The sequence below is a fragment of the Tremella mesenterica genome, assembly GCF_000271645.1.
Source record: "Tremella mesenterica DSM 1558 unplaced genomic scaffold TREMEscaffold_2, whole genome shotgun sequence".
NCBI classification, from domain to species: Eukaryota; Fungi; Basidiomycota; class Tremellomycetes; order Tremellales; family Tremellaceae; genus Tremella; species Tremella mesenterica.
In genome coordinates this window covers 2346696-2365121 of record NW_006711226.1, presented here as the reverse complement: position 1 = coordinate 2365121, position 18426 = coordinate 2346696, and the positions used below count along the sequence as shown (strand labels likewise).

General features: G+C 47.7%; 5 protein-coding genes across 5 annotated transcripts in view; 2 read left to right on the top strand and 3 right to left on the bottom strand.

Annotated features, from left to right (window-relative positions):
* Positions 1 to 231: 231 nt before the first annotated feature.
* On the bottom strand, positions 232 to 6283 carry TREMEDRAFT_73389 (uncharacterized protein). The gene is made up of 5 exons (XM_007003087.1): positions 5748 to 6283; positions 4920 to 5029; positions 2252 to 3650; positions 1072 to 2206; positions 232 to 902 (listed from the first exon to the last, which is right to left on the bottom strand). Exons 3-5 carry the CDS (start codon positions 3640 to 3642, stop codon positions 603 to 605), a joined length of 2826 nt encoding a protein of 941 aa, XP_007003149.1. The 5' UTR covers positions 3643 to 3650; positions 4920 to 5029; positions 5748 to 6283; the 3' UTR covers positions 232 to 602.
* A 1340-nt stretch (positions 6284 to 7623) lies between these two features.
* TREMEDRAFT_28085 (uncharacterized protein) lies at positions 7624 to 9691 on the bottom strand (the record flags this gene model as incomplete). Its single annotated transcript, XM_007002358.1, has 8 exons — positions 7624 to 7870; positions 7916 to 8235; positions 8289 to 8831; positions 8908 to 9015; positions 9055 to 9163; positions 9207 to 9408; positions 9481 to 9505; positions 9554 to 9691. 8 exons carry the CDS (start codon positions 9689 to 9691, stop codon positions 7624 to 7626), a joined length of 1692 nt encoding a protein of 563 aa, XP_007002420.1.
* A 261-nt stretch (positions 9692 to 9952) lies between these two features.
* TREMEDRAFT_27162 (uncharacterized protein) lies at positions 9953 to 15446 on the top strand (the record flags this gene model as incomplete). Its single annotated transcript, XM_007002247.1, has 12 exons — positions 9953 to 10313; positions 10422 to 10952; positions 11000 to 11520; positions 11564 to 11758; positions 11802 to 12998; positions 13040 to 13101; positions 13146 to 13365; positions 13466 to 13776; positions 13882 to 14393; positions 14440 to 14604; positions 14803 to 14968; positions 15260 to 15446. The coding sequence occupies 12 exons, from the start codon at positions 9953 to 9955 to the stop codon at positions 15444 to 15446; spliced, it is 4428 nt and encodes a 1475-aa protein (XP_007002309.1).
* A 266-nt stretch (positions 15447 to 15712) lies between these two features.
* On the bottom strand, positions 15713 to 17310 carry TREMEDRAFT_60614 (uncharacterized protein; the record flags this gene model as incomplete). The annotated part of the gene is made up of 7 exons (XM_007002810.1): positions 15713 to 15750; positions 15837 to 16016; positions 16227 to 16349; positions 16509 to 16689; positions 16843 to 17008; positions 17124 to 17233; positions 17278 to 17310. 7 exons carry the CDS (start codon positions 17308 to 17310, stop codon positions 15713 to 15715), a joined length of 831 nt encoding a protein of 276 aa, XP_007002872.1.
* A 705-nt stretch (positions 17311 to 18015) lies between these two features.
* The window catches only part of TREMEDRAFT_60613 (uncharacterized protein), a gene marked incomplete at both ends in the record, with an annotated part of 4689 nt that continues 4278 nt past the window's right edge, over positions 18016 to 18426 (top strand). Inside the window, 2 exons of the mRNA XM_007002809.1 lie at positions 18016 to 18034; positions 18250 to 18315. Coding sequence (XP_007002871.1) covers positions 18016 to 18034; positions 18250 to 18315 — 85 coding nt within the window. The remainder of the gene's footprint in view (positions 18035 to 18249; positions 18316 to 18426) is intronic.

Sequence of the window (18426 nt, the reverse complement as noted above, 5' to 3'; positions counted from 1 at the left end):
ATATGCTTGGAACGAGGTGGAGTACGAACGAGTAAGCGCAACCGGCGATCGGTGTCACCCCCGCGGCCGGCGGTCTCCGCCAAGATTCTCGCTCGTCTGCTGGAGGAGGTTTCACTACGTTACCTCAGATCGTCGCGTGTTCAGTATGCTACATGATACATTGGTCAGAGGTAGCGAGTTTGAGAGTTTGCAACCAGAGGAGAAAGAGAAAAGATGGAGAAGAAGAGGCTAGAAGCTGATAACTCGATGCAAACGACAATTCATCTATCTGGCTACATCATGCAAACACATCACAAACATGACAAAACAATCCCATCTACTCTTGTTCAAATCTTTGATCTTTGCCTCTTCGGCGCTGTTCAGCGAAATCCGCAGACTCTTTTACAGGTGATATGAAATACCATTTCTTCATTCTTCCCTCTTGACGACCGATATGCTTATACCGACTGTAGGAAAAGGTATGATTGCTTTACACAAATATAATCAATGGCTTCGGATAAACAAGTGGACCGATATGTGTTCGGCCTAAAAGGATGAGGTTGACAGACTTTAGACTATATACACATTCGTGATTGGATTAGTTCTTGAAGACAATGCAGTATTTACGCCCGAGTTTGCGCAGGTGGATTCGGAGCTTGGAATGGTATTCTGAGCACACGAGGGACCAATTGGGGAGAGGGACGAGGTGTTGATTGTGCTGGAAGAGGAGGAGAATTTGCTATTCCCGCTGAAGATTTCTCGAATTTGGGTGTCGGGGTATTGGCTGGGGAGTTGGTTTGGGATAAGAACGGGAATCCTTGAGGGGATGCTTGACCCGGGGTATTATTACCTTTGGGAGGAAAATGAGAAGTGTTGTCCGGTGTGGCCATGGAAGGGGGTTGGAAGAAACAAAATCTGTCCAGCTGGTTGTCAGTCATGACCTTTCAAAGATAGACATGATAGTTATGAACTCGTAAGCTTATGCATACCAAGGTAGAAAGAGGCGGAAATGTTTAGGTGAGAGCGAATGGTGGGAAGGAGGTTCGGCATGACAATAAAAATATCGAAGAATGAAAGTGAGGGAAAACTCACAAATTCTTGATAACTATCACTTCCAAACTGCTTAGCCTTCATCTTTCCCGCTTGCATACGACTTGCAAAACTCGCAAAGTCCGCTGATGAAGAATCCGAGCTGATCGTATGAATCGGCGACGATTCACCTGTCGACACTGTCGAGCTGGATGGTGAAGGTAACAATGGTAGTTTGGGTCGGGGTGGCGTCGGAGGCGACGACAAATTTGATGATGGAGGAGTCATAAGACCAGCATCATCACTGACCAAGGCTTGAAGATTATTGGTGGATCGTTTCATGCTGAGCATCGGACGATCAGGAGACGACTCTCCACTATCAGCTAACTCTCCTGTCGGTGACCTGGATCCAGAGGCCACGGGTGTAGCTTCTCCGTCTGTCGAAGAACAACTCGAGATATCGTCGGGTGGTCCATTCTCCTCACTTTCAAGAGCGTTGGCGAAAGAATCCCAACTGGCAGATTTTCCATTCCAACTGGACCTTCTCTCATGTTGCAAAGGCGAAGCACGGGTTGCAGGTTGTCCGCCGATGATGGTCATGGGTGAACTGATCAATTCAGCTGGAGAGGCCACAAGTGAAGGTAGGTTGATCTCTCTAGGGGGTGATTGAGGTGGAGAAGGTGCGCAATACTTCGAAAGACTCAGATGAGTATGTACATCGGGGACTGAAGGGGCTTTGAAAGCGACTGGCGGAGGAGGGGTAGGTAAGGGAGAGTCGGTACGTGGGATAGGCTCTTCTCCTGGATGTTTACCATGTTTGGGGAATAACCAATGCTTGGGACCGGAGGGATCGCTGTGCGCGACAGGTCGATGGTGATGTACTTTGAGGCCGGGCAGTGTGGTATGTGCGGGATCGTTGAGACGAAGGAAACCGCCTGCCATGCCAGCAGGACCTGAATGTCGGATAGGCCGTCGAGGGGCTTTCTTGAATGTGAACGAATAGTTCATGCCGTCGTTCGAATCCCACCATTCTTCACCATCAACAGAAAACCTGACGCAGAGGATCAGTTGACGTTCATCCAGCTTGCGACGGTAGTCTTCCAGTTTGATAACGAAGCTGAACCGATCCCATCCTTCATCATAGGTAGTAGCGGATGGGATGTGCGTCACATGGGTGCAAGAAACTTCAGAGGTTGTTCTGCTCAATCAGCTTCGTCCGCTTGCACGGAATCAAGGTACTCACTGCCAATGGTCCATGGTGAAGCGCACCGCAACCCATTTTTGGAAGGCAACATTCCTGACCAAAGCCGTACCACGCAGCTGCAGTGGACCTGGACCCGTCACCAATTCCACCCTTTCCAGTATCACATTCTCGCCTTTCAACAATTCCTTCGTCTCTGGTCCAAAGTCTGTCCGTAGTCTGGGCACACGACTACCGCCGTCTAGCTGGATAGAGTGGGCCTCGTCGATAGCTCTAGCTGCCTCATTGCGTCGCGTGCGGAACTCAACAAAGTCGGTGTCCGTGTCGAGATCATTTTCCGTCTCCCTATCCGTGTCCCTGTCCGTATCCCGATCGGAAGCTCCGGTGCCCGGTTCACCAGGGGTACGATTGATCGCCGTGACTTTCTGCTCACGAAGGAACACCACGACATTTTCTAAAACCCCGTCCTCTGCGTCATCACCTCCAGCAAACCTGACGCTTTTCGACCTCTCCTCACCGAATTGCCTCACAGAGCCATCTGGGGATGGAGGTTCGGAAGGAATTTGGCGAGTAAGGTCGGGAGTGGAAGCGGATCGTTGCTTGAGAGACGACTTGACGACCTCTCCTGATTTCTTACGGATCATATTGCTGGTTGGACGAAGGAGGGAGTGTTGATGTTGATGCACAGGATGTTCTTGCGGTCGCGGAGAGCTTCTGCCAGTTTCGGAAGGATGAGGAGGGAATTCTATCTGTAAAGAACCAGTGCCACTGCCTCGATGAGAGCTAGCCGAAGATCTACGAGCGGCCAATGCAGGTCTCGGAGGAGAGGCTCTGCCGATTACATGCTGATGATGGTGGGGCTTGAGACTTGGTTCAAAGGTAGGAAACGGGACGCTGTGAGCACCTCGCGGTTCCTTTGTACGACTGTCTCCGTGGTCTTCGATGTGTTCGATGTGCACAGGCAGATCGCGAATGTCGTCTTGAGGTGTAGCGGGGAGAGAAGAGTCAAGAGTGGAAGTGGAGCTCATGGAATCTTTTGTGCGTCTTTGAGAACTGATTCCTTTTGCAGGACTGGGAAGAAGTCGAAGACCGAGACTACCATCACCGTTAACGGAAGTAGGAAGACCGGGAACTGCAGATGGACCTTCGTCACTTGCTCTTCTAGGTAATCCATCGACTGGACGGGATGCTGAGGGTGTTGAAGGTGTGGACCCTCCCATACTGGGTGTTCGTGACATGGAAGGGATGATACGACGTGGTGTGGTGGCAGGGGATGCGTTGGATGAAGTTCGACGAGGTATAAGAGGCATTGGACCTGTGGCTGTGCTGGGACCGGCGTCGATGGTGGGGTATGTCCAGCGTGACCGCGACGAGGTTTGTTCCTTGACAGGAGAGGGGAGGGGGGAAGGGGAAGTAGGTGTAGCGTATGGCATCGAAGTGGCTAGAGTGTCAGCAGGTCTAACCTTTGGAAGTACACCACCCATGTCGAAAAGATTGAAAACAAGGGAAAGCGAGACAAATGAAACAAGCAAGGATGCCGAAGAATAGTGAGAGAAACAAAGGTCAATCAATATGAGAGAGCGTAGAGGGAGAGCGAGTGAGTAAATGGAACCGGAAAGACGGGAGACGAGCCGGTATGGGAAGGAGACCTAAACACGATCGCAATAAAAGGGAGACCGAGCATGACGCTGTACGCCGTATACACCATACACCGTTCGAATGTTTCATCTCATCGAGTGTTATTTGACGTTGAGGGATAAATGATCGATGACGTACTGATTACCACTTCCGCACAGCAAAGCAGATTACAATGTTTTGACAGAACCCAATCTAAGTCAACATGAGACAGCCAGATGACATTGATTTTCGTCTATCGATACAGACAAACGTGTTGGAGAATATGGGATTGGAAAGGGATGAAAAGAAGTATGAAAGGTGTCAAAGGCTTAGTTGGCCGAAGAGGTCGGGAAGAAAGGAGTAGATTTCAAAGTGGATGCAAGGAGAGATTCGTGAAGATCGTCACAAGATCGTGAAATGAGACAAAGGGAAGAAAAATGAACCCGGAAACAAGGAAGGGGATTATAGGATGAAAGAAGTAAGGAATAGGATTAGAAAGGTGTATGAGAAGAAGAAGAAGGTAAGAGGGGAGAAAAAAAAAAGAGTTGGAGTGGGAGAGGAAGATCAGGGTTTGTGTGTAAATGTATGTACTAAGCGGAGGACGCAAGCCCCGAGCGTACTTTAGGAGCACGCGTAGTCGGCTGAGATAGATCGTTCGGGACTGTGATGATGGCTGAGCTCAAAGGAGGTACAAATACAGTGGGGATATATCCGATTATAAACCCCCGCATACCTCCCCCACACAACTAACTAGAGGAACGGAGAACGGAGATGAAAATGTGCAAATGGTCAAGCAAGGATGTGTGAACAACAACGCCACAGCTGAGTGCTCTGGCGCTCTGGAATGTGTGGGGCCCGTTCTTAACCGGTTTAAGACAAAGAGAAACAAATGCGATATCAAGGAAGAAAGGGAAGGCACAGCTGACGATCACAGACGCCCGACAGATAAATTCGTCGGTGCGTGGGAAAAATCTCGACAAAAAAGGTACCACACGACGTCCGAGTTTTCTTTAATGACTCACAGATTCAACATCTCAGAAAAACACGAGGCAGTGGTGAAACGGGTGAAAGAAGAACAAGAGATGACGCTTACCTATCACTGTCACTCGGATATCAGGGGTTGATTGTTGTGATGGTGTCCGACGAGGAACAAGATGATCGTCCGTCTTCCGGAGGCGTCGGGCGGAGATAACAGCGCGTGAGCTGTGCATGAGGATTGTCGGATTGCAGTAGGTTGTGGATGAGAGATGGATACACCGTGGATCAGATATTATATTGGTGTGTGGGATGATGGTTCATGATACATGAGAAGAGTAGCGTCAGCGTATTACTCATAGTGGGAAGGATGAGTAACATGAGAAAGAGACGGAGAGATGACTTCGGCCGCGGGCCGTGCGATGGAAAACGAAGGCGTGAGAATAAAGAGCACAGACGTATGATGGGCCCCAGAATACCAAAACAACAGTCTAGCCGCAATGGCTGGAGGAACGATCCGCACGGCGTGGTCTCATCACGAACGCCAAATCTAGTAGTTCTCATCCTTCTGTGTTTGAGGAGGGAAGATAGAGGAGTGATCCCACTAATCGGTCTGTAGACCACTTACTTTGGGATCTGATGAGATGGAATCATGAGGTATATTGAGATGGGCGAGAATGTCTACGAAAGAAGAGTCTAGACGGAAGGGGTGGAAGATGTGATTCAGATGTGACGATGATGATAAAACAAGAAAGTTGGGGGATTCGACGTTACCAGAAGATAGACGAGAAAGATATGTATATCAAAGTGAGTTGAGAACACCAACAACATCCACATGTGTAAGGATTGACGTGTATACTAGGCATGCACGTGGAATCATAGTCCGCAGATCCGAGAACAACAGATCGTAAAAGGTGTGGAGTGGGAAGATATGACTATCACTCACCCGTTTCAGGCGGTTGGACAACTTCACGTCCAAAGTCCAGAACACCAGAAATTTCGATGATATCACTCCTGATACTCCAAAGCTTCTTGTTCCTTCCACGTTTATCACGTTTACTGCCAGTTCCAATCTAACTCCACGTTATTCCGCAAACCCGGATGTTGAAAAAATCAGAATATCAAGTGCAATCGAATGGATGCCGTTTCGTATGTCGTATGTCGTATAACAGAAGTCGTATGTCGTAGTCGTTTTGTCCTAAATCCCAGATTAGGTATATATTTTTTCGTTTGAACCTTTCGTAATCTATTCGCTGATCAATCAATCAAATCTTCCCGTTCGGATCTTTTATCCACTCGATGCTATCGTCTTGGTGTGGAATATGACGAATCAAAAGGTAGAATGAAATCGATAAATGGAATGATAGGGGATATGACTAGATCTTTCCCTCGACCAAATCGCAATTTGATGTTGGAAAGAATTGAGTCTTTTTGATAGGATCAAGAAGCCGTCCCTGCCGACTCTGTCAATCCAGTTGAGATAGAGTCCGATGATGCGGCTCGGAGATACGACAATATAGAGGAGAAGAGATGATAGATGAATGGTGGCAATGAAGAGATGCGTAATAGATAAGGGTCAAACGTCGTTTTGTCGGTCCACCCTCTAGACCTCTAGCCCTCTATTCCTCTAATCCTCGGTCCAAGGGGCAGCCGGCAGTGAGGAAGACTGAAGAATCAGGTTCTTCGGAGAGTTCGGAGACCAAGAGATTTCTGTATCGGCGCGTGGGAAATTTCAGATGAGAGGATGCGCAGACCAAGAGGTCAGGGATCAGGGAACTAGTCCGAAATAACGATGATTTAAATGTCGGTTGGTCAAAGTATGATGTTGAAGAAAAGTTTTGACCAAGAATGAAAGAATGAAACATACAAGCTAAGCAGCTGTAGAGCTGTCACTACAACTTGACCATGAAAATGTGAAAAGTAATATTCACAACCCCCACGAAAGAGAAAATGACACGAGAGATTTTCAGGGAATAACCGAGTAAAATAGAAAGTTTCTTTCTTCATTGTCCCTTGAGGTTTTCCCACGCGGGTTTACTCATATAAGTATAGATTCGTGTTGCTCTTTGGTCTGTCAGAATTTATCTTTTGACTTGGACTTTTACAACTACAGTACTTCAAACGAATACGACGATGCATGATGATGGGACAAATGGGATCTGCCAAATCGTCAGAGGCTTGTGGCGATCGTCAGTGACCGCCATCGGGCACGTTCGGTCTCTTTCCCTGTCTCGCTTATCCTACATATACAGTATCTCTTGTGCATACGGGCCTTCTGTGCACAAATTTTAGGTCTACAACAATGTAGCATTTAGCAGAGAGACGATAGCCTCCCCATTTGTAGACCGTCAAGCATCTGTGATCTGTCAACACTTTCACGTCAGCTGGAAGGAAGTATCAGTTGATCAGTGGTCAGTGGCCAACGGTCAGGAACGATCACCGAGTTCAGGGTCAGGGACACGAGGGTCGAGCCGGCGCGCCGAGAGTGCCGATCCTCACACGGCCGCCGGCGGCCGGCGGAGTCAAATTTGTGTCTCTCGTGTCATCTAGAATTTGTAGAAGGAAGTTTGGCATCATTCAATCCGTCGACTCCGTGTATCCGTCGCCGACAAATCAAATGTTGCTCATCTCTTTTCTCCTCATCGTCAGAGGTTTTAGCTGTTCTGATGATGTGATTTCAAATTCCTCGACAGGACATTTACACAGAGGGATGAATGGAGAGAAACCTCTTACGAAGGGGGATCCATCTTAGTGTCCCACCTTACCTTGACACGTGCGTTCATCAATGAAGAAATGAGACGGCACTTGAAAACAACATGATATCATACCGCGGGTACGGTCCTAGACCAATCTGATACTCTAGGAACCTCACTCCAACCCTTTTTCCTATGTTCTTCCAAACCAATGAGAGCCATACCTGGTCCTAAAACCTCCAACTCCACTCCTGCCGTCTCTTCCACTTGCGCCTCGTCTTGAGCATTTGTCCACGCTTCAGCGCGAGTCATGGCTTCGGCACAGATTGTGTCGTATTCTTCTCTAAATATTTCCGGCCCACCAGTTTTTAAAGCTCTATCATCATCAGCTTTCTCACGACCTCAAAGAAGCTACACATACCCAGCGAGAGAACCTCCGACCCATGACATCAGACTGGGGACCCAACGTGGAGCTTTGGTTGTTGATGGAGTTGGAGGTAAGGGATCATTGATAATGTTCAATTTGTCATGCAGACCATACAACGGTTTGTAGGGTTCGTTATTCCGCATACGCCAGGTTTTCAGATCATAAATATCAGCTGGGGGAGTAGGAGACGTAGTGGAGGGTCGAAGGTGACTTAGAAGGGAATCGCGTAAACGAGGTATGAAGTTGGGTAGAGAAGCCGTTCCTCCAGTCACCAAAATTGTCTGGATCACCGTTGCTCGTATATCGACGGGCAGCTGTCATATAAGCATCCAGCGATGATGTGGGTGAGAAGCTGTAGCAGACTGACCTTCAAAAGACACTTGAGGATGAGTTGAGGTATCGAGATTGCTTCATCATCTCGATTCGTTTCATTCTCGAAAAATATCTCGGCCGCACGCTCTCGAATCCAGCCGGGCACGAGTAAATCTCCATAGCCCATGTCAGTGGGTGATCCCGTCGGAGGAGGTATTTTGGACTTCATTTCCACTGTAGATGAAGATGACTGGTATTTATGTCGTAGTGACCGTGCCAAACGTGCTTCTTCGTCTTCATCTACGTCTGCTCGGACAATCACTGGCGGCTCCATCGAGTCGTCCTCTTCTATCTGAGAGTTGGATGGTATATCTCCAACTAGACATCCCTCGCTTAAGATCCGTTCAATGATCTGATCCGATAATATCGACATGGGTACTGGTTGATGTCTGATACGGTTCGCTACCTCATTGAGCGACGCAGGTGGAACGATGTAGGTAGCATGATAATGAATCAAAAGACGTAGACGGTCGTGTAATGTTTTACCAGCCAAAGTAGTGGATTTAGCCAGATGAAGAAGTGGACGAGAGAACATGACCTAGGTGGTATTAGCGCGATGATTTGGTTTTTCATTATTCATGATCATCATAAAAGACTGCTCAAGAAAGACTTACAGGTGTCACAGTAGTTTCTAACCACCCACAATCCACCACAAGACCAGTTATCCTCCCACATGCCGCCAGGGATGCTAGACTGGAAGGGGTAAATGATACCGAAGGGACCTTTCAATCAGCTGCGTCACTTGGGAGTTCGATACTCACTCTTAGATTATCGAAGAGGACTCTGACCAAGTGATCTTTCACATAACTCGGCAAGTACGTGTTCTCCAGCACTATAACTTTCCTAGCTTTCGAATCGGTCATCAGATACCTGTTCATGTAAGCTTGGGCTAAAACGGTGGTTTAAAACTCACTTATGAAATGTTTCCCTCACGTTCCTCACCATCCTTAAACCTACGATTCTGTCCCCCTCGGCTCTATTACCTCTTGCCCCATCTATACAACCAAGATCAAAATTCCAAGCCTCTCCATCAAGGCCATCCGAATCCTTCTGAGCCCAGAAGACAGCTCTTGGATCAGGTTCGCCGGAGAAACCGACTTTCCAAATTCGAGATCCTGGACTGACACGTCAATAGGCATCTGAAGGCACTTGTATTACTCACTCTATGACTATTCTGTCTTCTATACCATAGAGAGAGTGACGTCTGGAGGACTAGAGGTGTCAATCGCGGCGGTGAATGAGTTGGTAGAGGAAACGTACGTAGGCAGGACTCGCACCTAATGGTCGCGCTCTACTTGGACCCGCCTCGGCGGACGAACCGAATGTAGCGCGTTTGGTCGGGGTTGTGAATGCTGCCGAGGGGTTTTGAATGTTGGGAGGGGGTCCCGGGGAGCTCATTATTGTCGCCGAGCTCGTGAAAAGCAATGTCCTATGCACTTCCTGAACACCATGTTCATACTAGATCACTAGAGACTCGGAGGAGGGAGAAGGAAAACTCCCCCCACTTTAGCACGTGGCAGCATCCCCGATCGGTTGAGAATTTTGTTCATCCACAACTTTACGCTGTTCATCCTTCAGAAAGTGTGTCAACGCAGCATATACTCCCTCGACGCTAACGTCTCTCATAAAGAATATCAATATCGCTCTTAACTGCCCATAATGGTCAACGAATCTGGTAAACGATCTTCAAATTCCAAGTCGGAGGGGTTCAAGCCCAAGCGACCTCGTCCTTCCGACTCATCCACCACAACGTCAAAGCCCAATACCGCCCCTCGTCCCGTTCCATCTTTCTTGTCTAGCTTACAAAATGAGGAGACGGACTTTCCAAGAGGAGGAGGTACAACCCTCACTGCTCTTGAGCTCAAGCAAACATTGCAGGAAGGTCGTCGTGAGGCTGACGCAGAGGTGCAGGCTGAAGTATGTCAAATCTCTTTTTGTATTGGCCAGGCATCTGATACTCAGTCGTCTACGGCTGCTGTTAAACGTAATGGTCATCAGGTTAGTGAACGTCAAATCAAGCGTTTGAAGAAGAACGAGGTCAAGGTGGACCACTCAGAGAGGGACAAGGACATCATAAGTGAGTTTATCACCTCCAGAATTTCAGTGCTTCCTCTGACATTCACAGGAGTGGAAGAACTCAGCTATAAAAGACTTACAGAAGGGATGAGAATCCTTACAAGGATACATACCGTACTACCACTCCATCTCATTGTTTCACTTCCCAATAATTTGCTCGCTCATGTACCCATCACCGAAATTTCCACTACCCTTACTCGTCTTCTATCTGCGGAGGAAGCCATGTCTGTATCAGAGGACGAAGAGGAAGAGGACTCATCATCCGCACCTGACCTCGGTAGTCTTTTCACCCCGGGACAATACTTTCCTGCCAAAGTATTGACCGTATTCCCAACTGCAAGTCAATCTTTCGCCTCTCAGTATCCACCATCCGAAACTACGAGATTGGCCGCTAGGGTAGAAATGACTCTGGTACCTGAAAAGGTCAACTCGGATGTGGCCAGTGTAGATCTAAGTCCCGGTTATGCAGTGACCGGAGAGGTCATATCGGAGGAAGATAAGGGTTGGCGTGTGAAGTTCGTGGCGGAAAGTTCTGACAATGTGGTCGAAGGATGGTTAAGCAAAGCCGAAGCGGAGAAGAATAGTACGCACATCCTACCCATTATCTCAGATCTTCAGCTGATGAGTGAGATTTCCACATTGTGGTCGGCCAATTGCTCCCTTGCACTATCAGCGCCTCTTCAGCGGGAGGACGAGTCGTTCAACTTTCTCTCGACCATCAAACCCTTGTCCGTTCAGAGCAGAAGGCTGTTTCAGAAGTGGGCTCGCTATTACCTGGGCATCTGGTGATCGCTCTGATCACTGCTGTCGTTCCCAGTGGTCTCAACGTCAAGATCTCTGGGTTCTACGACGGGACCATCGAAGTAGCCCATCTGCCGTTGGGTGACTCTGATATCGACGACAAGTACAAGGTCGGCAAGAAGGTGCAGGCGAGGGTCATCTATGAAGCTAATTCTCATGATCCTCGTCACTTTTCACTATCCGCGCTACCTCATATAATCACATTCTCGAGCCCGACAACAAAGACCGGCATTCCTCTGGAACAGGGTGTCGAAATAGGACGGGTGTTTGACTCTCTCAAGGTCGTGAGGATCATCCCAGAATGGGGCGTCATTTGTCGGACGGATGATGGACTAGATGGCTTTGTTCACGTGGGTCTCACGACTATCTTAAGACCTTCGATTGACATGATAGATCAGTCACTTGTCTGACGAAAGGCTACCTGCTTTGAACTCCGGTACAGCTGAATTCAGAGCTGGGACCGTGCATCGAGGACGTGTCATCGGACATTCGCCCCTTGACGGTGTTCTGCTTTTCAGTTTCGAGCGGAAGATCATCAACCAAGTTTTCATGCAGGTGAACGAACTTCAAGTAGGACAAGTCCTCAAGGTCAGTCATGCCCTCTTCTCAGATACCTCTGCTGAATCCGCAGGGAACGATTCAACGTCTCACCGATCAGATGCTTTTTGTCAATATAAATGGCTCCGTCGACGGAATTGTTCGGCCTTTGCATTACGCCGACATTGTACTGAAGCACCCTGAGAAGAGGTTCAGACCGGGGTCGACTGTCCGAGCTCGAGTTTTCTCCCTGGATCCGGCTCGCAATCGGGTCGTCTTGACGCTCAAGAGGACCCTCATAGATTCTCCCCTGGACATTCCCACCAAGTTCGAGAATGTGAGAAAAGGTCAGCTCATCCCTGCGGTCATCTCCAAAATCCTGGATAAAGGCTGTTTAGTGGATCTTTTCGGCGATATGAAGGCTTTCTTGCCTCAATCCGAAGCGAGTGAAGCTGTGGTGGCCAACATCGCCGAGATATTCTACATCGGAAAACCCGTCAATGTCCGTGTCATCGATCTCACTCCCGAATCGCAACGGATCTTCGTATCCGTTCGACAAGCTAAGTTTGATCCAGTCTCTGAAGTGCCCGTGAAAGTCGGTGAAATCGTCAATGGGATCGCCACCGAAATCCACCCTGCTCAGATTCTCGTCACCCTCACTCCTAGTCGACATCCCGCTCTGCTCTCTCTGCGCAGTCTGGCAATACAGCGCAAAATGACTGACGACGAGCTCCGGTCGAACCTCAAAGTCGGCGAAAAAGTCGACGGTTTGAGGGTGGTATCGAAGAACCCCACCACCGGACTTCTTATTGTCGCTTATACAACTCGCGGGGGCGGGGTCGTTTCGGTTTCCAATACGACGGCAGCGTTAGAAGAAAGCGACATACAACCTGGGCAAATAATATCTGGCCGAGTGGCTTCCTACACGCCTGTAGGAACGATCATTCAGCTCGGTCATAGTGTGAGGGGAGTGGTACATCCTTGTGACGCCTCGGATGACTTTGCCGAGATCGCAGAGGGCGATGGGCCCTTACGAGTCGGGGAAGAGATCAAGGCTTATGTTCTGGCTATCGATCCAATTAGCAAAGCTGTTCAACTTTCCACAAGAGTATCCAGAGCTCATCCCGACCAGGCGACAGAGAGCATTGATCCAGAGGTGGAAAGAGTGGGAGAATTGCAGTCAGGGCAGAGCATCAGAGGATTGGTAAAGCATGTTGCTGCCCATGGACTTTTTGTGGCTCTAGGAAGGACAGTTACCGCACGTGTAATGATTCGCGAGCTGTTCGATGATGTGAGTCGTTTCAATGTGGATGAAGAGATGCTGATCATCAGTTTGTCAAAGAATGGGAATCACACTTCCACGTCAATCAATTGGTATCTGGGAAAATCTTGAGGTGCGTATCTGCTGCTCTACATCGGAAGCTCGGCTGATCGATAGTGTGGATGAACAGCGTAATCAAGTCGAGATGACTTTGCGTCAAGATTCAACTGTGAGACATAAACGTGAAGCTCAATTTGGGCTCAGCGATTTCAAAGAAGGACAAAAAGTTATTGCTGTTGTCAAGAGGGTAGAAAGGTATGGTATGTTTCTGCGCATTGAAGGTAGCGGAGTCTCAGGATTATGCCACAAGTCGGAAGTGAGTCACTCCTCACGATCTGTATTCCATCCTACATCACGCCAACGAGCCTAAGAGAGGCTTCGTATGTCGTTCAAAGGGTCACTTTGCTGACGGTTAGCTGTCTGAAGATCCTACGCAGGACGTCAGCGAAGCTCTGTTGGGGTTCCGGCCCGGTGACAAAGTCAAAGCGATGATCGTCAGTGTGAATAGAGAGAGTGGGAAGATTGATTTCGGTATCAAGGCGAGCTACTTCAACGACGACGACTTCATGGGTCCCTCTGGAACCGGAAGTATGTCTGCCCCAGCCATGACCCACGGCGGGGATGCGGAAAGTGAATCGGAGGAGGATGGGCTTATGGACGAAGACGGTGACGATGAGGATTTGGACGTACATGAGGCTGAGGGCTCGGAAGAACACATTGACGTGGATGAAAGTGTCGAAGAAGACGAGTCGGACGATGAGATAGTGGTGAGCTTCTCTGCTCTCACAGAAGTGCCCACTAGTATCTGACCTTTCTAGCTGGAGATTTCCGCTCCTCCCACACGAACGAATAGTCCCAAACCATCTCCGACGAAGGCCAACGTGGCACCTACAGCACTCCGAGTTTCTGCCGGATTTGATTGGTCCGGTCGAGCTCCCTCCCCTGTTCCCTCTTCGTCTTCGTCTTCTGCCTCTGATGAAGACCTCCCATCTTCCAGATCGAAATTTAAAAAAGCTGTGGCGGACGATCTCACTTCCACTTCAGCAGACAACCAACCTTCTTCTTCAGCAGAATTTGAACGAGCATTATTCGCTTCACCCAATTCCTCATTCTTATGGATTCAGTACATGTCCTTCCAATTACAACTTCACGAAGTGGACAAAGCTCGACGTATAGGTAGAGAAGCTTTGGAGAAGATCACTTATAGAGAGGAAGGAGAGAAATTGAACGTCTGGATGGCATTGATAAATCTTGAATTGGGATTTGGGACGGAGGAAAGTACGGAAAAGGTTTTCAAAAAAGCTGTACAGTATAATGACGCGAGGACTGTATATATCAGATATGCTGAGGCTCTCACTGCTGCCGGTAAAGACCAGGTAAGCTGTTAAGTGGTTTTGACACTGTGACCAAGCTGACATGCAGATGACTGAGGAAATACATAAAAAGACAGTTAAGAAATTTGGAGCTTTTCCAGAATCTTGGACTAAGTTCGCTAGTTATTATTTGGCCAAAGGGGATACAGCATCAGCTAGGGCTTTGTTGCCGAGAGCAATGAAGTCACTTGAATCTAGTAAACGTGAGTAAGGGTCTCAGTTTTCTTACATACTTCACCTTGCCATTTCCCTTCTTCCATAAATCCCCATCATGTACCTCCTGTTTCAAGACACGACTGCCCATCTCACGACTGCCCAAATTTCTGTACCGACCACTGACTTATATCCATTGGCGGATCGAATGGCCATAGACATGAAATGAAAGACGCTGATCCATCCAGACTTGGAAATGATAGAAAAAATGGCAGTGCTAGAGTTCAAACATGGTGACGCAGAACGAGGCAAAACATTGTTCGAAGGTCTGTTAGAAAGATATCCCAAGAAATTAGATTTATGGTCTGTGTACATTGATCAATTGGCCAAAGTGAATGATATTCAAGCTGTAAGGTAGGTTCATATTTTTCATTCATCTCACTTTAATATACTTTTAAAATCTCGGTCATATTCACACTAATAACACATCCAAGTCGCCCGTCTTCATTCTCCACTCTCTTACATACTCAGGCCAATACTGTCAATAACTGTGGCCTCATGATGAAGAGCGTGAGGCTAAGGTCTCTCTCCCTCATCGGGGACACTGTGTCGAAATACGGGCGATAAGACGAATATGAGGATTGATGTCATGTGCTTCATGGTTTTATAGAGACCCTTTGTGAAGGTACAATGCTTATATCTCAGAACCGCGTTTGATCGTGCTCTCGATCGAAAACTCAATAGCACAAAAGCAAAGTTTTTGTTCAAGAAATGGCTCAATATAGAGATGAGGATTGGTGATGTTAAAGGTCAAGAGAAGGCCAAGGAGAGGGCCAGGGAATGGGTAGCGAATAATGTTAAAGTGGAGAGTGAGGAGGAGGGTGACGTCTGATTGAAAAGCGGTCCATCCATCGACATTTTGACACGGATCATTGGAGTGTCAAACTTCATACCATTCAAAAATATGCATCTGATTTCAGGCTGAAAGTCTAGGACTGGAATCCTTCGTGTCGGACAGACAGACGTCAGAAGATAAACGAGAGTTTATGCATATTTTTGTTCATGCAAAATGCGCTACAAACGATGACAACACAATGATCTATGATAAGTTTTGAAGCAAATGAGTGAATACAAGCAAAGACAAAAGAAAATAAAGATTCAATAATCGTCCATATCTTCATCACTATCTTCCACTACTGTTCATCAGCTGGGTTCATCTTGACGGGTGATGATGAGTACAGTGAGAACAGTGAGGACAAGTCATCATAAATGTCGAACTCACCAGCAGGAGCTTGGATACTTCCAAGGATTTGACTACTGGTTGAAGAATCCGGGAAAGAGGTGACACTCTTTTCGGGACTGACGGAAGATATAGGGGAAGAGAAATCTGGATCAGGTTGATGAGGAGGTTGACCTAATCTACTCGGACCAGGAGCAGCACGTGGAAACCCGGTTGGGGTGGCTAAGAGTTAGTCGTTTTCTCGTATGACCATAATAGCGACCACATGTATATCAGGTTCAAGTGGACAATATCTCTCCATTGATAGTCAAACGTGAAATGAACGAGGAAGAAATTCGAATCGAGGAAAGAAGAGCTTCTCAACGGTTTGTCTCTTATGATCGAGGTGTGGCAGAGAAAATTCGAAATTAGAAAAAAGAGAGGGAAGCAGACCGGGGAAGGAGTAGCCAAAAACATACCACTTCTGAACCAGGATGAAGTCTTTGCCTATTTGTCCCACTTTACTAGGTGATTTATTCCTTTTCATACCATTTGGTGTACTCGAACCGTTCATTTCTATTATCAGTATTTACGTTCCTCGAGCCTACCTTCGGAACTCGTGAAAGGAAATATCATGAATGCCCTGATGGCGCAGAGGTTGATGAATAAACTTGCCCCTTTTCGAACTCTTGAGTGATTTGAGTGGATAGAGTGAGGACAAAAACAATTACTCACTCTTTTTCTTACTTGCCACACTCTCTTCTGAACCTGCTTCACTGGGTTGATAATATGGTGAACTTGATCTTTCTGTAGTTCCTAATCGAATTTTGTTTGCGGCTGCTCTGGCACCACGACGAGTTGAACCTTTTAGTCCGAGACATGAAGAGAGATGAGGGGCGTAACGATTCGAAGTGATCTGAAGATAAGTCTATCTCCTACAAACAGGTTCATGGCCAGGAAGATAATATCCGGACACCTACTAGGATTCAAAGGGTATAGGGAAAGAAGGAATGTGAGTAAAACATAGGATAAGGAATATATGATGTTTGCCAACCTTAAAAAAACTCACAAGCCTTCGACAAACGAGACATTCGAAAAACACGTTCCCACTATTATCCATTTTTCCACTTCCTGATCCTATACCAGTAGCACCACCCGTCCCTTTCTCAGGTCCTACTAAATACCCTCCAGCTTGAGACGGCGTTTCTTGCACCAGAGGTTGATGTCCTCTACAACTGACCATCAATTGGCTGTACATATGGGCTCCACTCTTTAATTACTTTTTGTGCCTCCTAAAATACCTAAAGAGAGATCTAGAAGACAATGAAAAGAGAGAGACGGGGTACTGACTGAGTATGACAGATGTTACATGGTAATCTACCCCTGACGATCTCACGATGAGCCGAGATGGTGGTGGTAAGTAACACGTTATCTAGCATTTCGTCGAATATGGAATTTGCCTATATGTCAGGTATGTCAATATATATGGAAGTGTGTGACTTACCATGACTTTGAGCTCTTCATCGAGGTCTGGCATCTTGTTCAGACTTTGACGCTCGAAGCTGAAAGGGTCGAGCACGGACGGGCGTTACAAGTGTTACACAACTTTGTAGAAGCGGGCCAGTGATCCAGTGATCCAGTGAATGAGATCCGGTCAATGATGAATCGAAGCTTTCGAATAGATATGTGGGACTGAAGATATACCGCTGGCAACGCTTTGGCTGACCACAGCTTGTGAACCCGTCGAATCAAGATCTTGAATCTTTTGAATCATTGGACATGTCCGAGATCCGAAAGGGGAGATCAACCACGAGAGAACCACGTGGTAAGTCAGCTTCCGACGGAAACCAGGGCGGGCCAGCGTTAGCATGCAGCAATTCAGCATTGACTTTGAGCTTGTTGACTGGCAGAGAGGTCACAGCAGGTGGTAGCCACCAGTCAGACGATATCGTCTACATAGCTGGATTTATCGCTACCGGCGCTGTCTACAACATCATCCGATTTGCTCCTGTCTTTTGAGGCTCAACTGATCGACTGGCGACGCGAGGCATGTTAGACACGCGTATGGAGGCGAGTTTCAGTCATCTTGGACTTGTGCAAGAGTCTTGCAGAGTTCAGTCCGATATGGATCCCTACATGCATTTGGGCGACGAGTATGCTATTTACACAAAGTAGACACTGTACGCACTGTACCAGCTGGCTACAAATGCATCGGGTTTTGATAAAACCGGCCAACCGAGCCATGGGCGTCATAGCTTTTGGTGAGTGGTCCGAGCGCGCTATGACCACGATCAATCCAATCCCTCTCCCCTCGCCATCTTCCCCTCCCCCCCTCCCCCCACCCACCTCGATACAAAAGTCTCACCCCCTTGTCGCCACCTCCTCTTCCAAATTTTGTAACCTCAGCTGGCTGCCCTTTGTCCCCTTGTCCCCTTTCTGTCACCGTTACTCCCGACATAATGCTGCGAGGTGATAGACATCCACGATATCTGTCACGTCGCACCGCCTTTGACACCTGAAGTCTTCCGATTACCGACGCTGGGTCCGTTCTCTTTCTCCCTTTCATGTTTTTTCTCGAGTCCTTCGTCGCACGTTTTGTCTTTCTTCCTATGTCCTCTTTCACCTGTTAACTTTATCCTTCCTCGTTCATGGT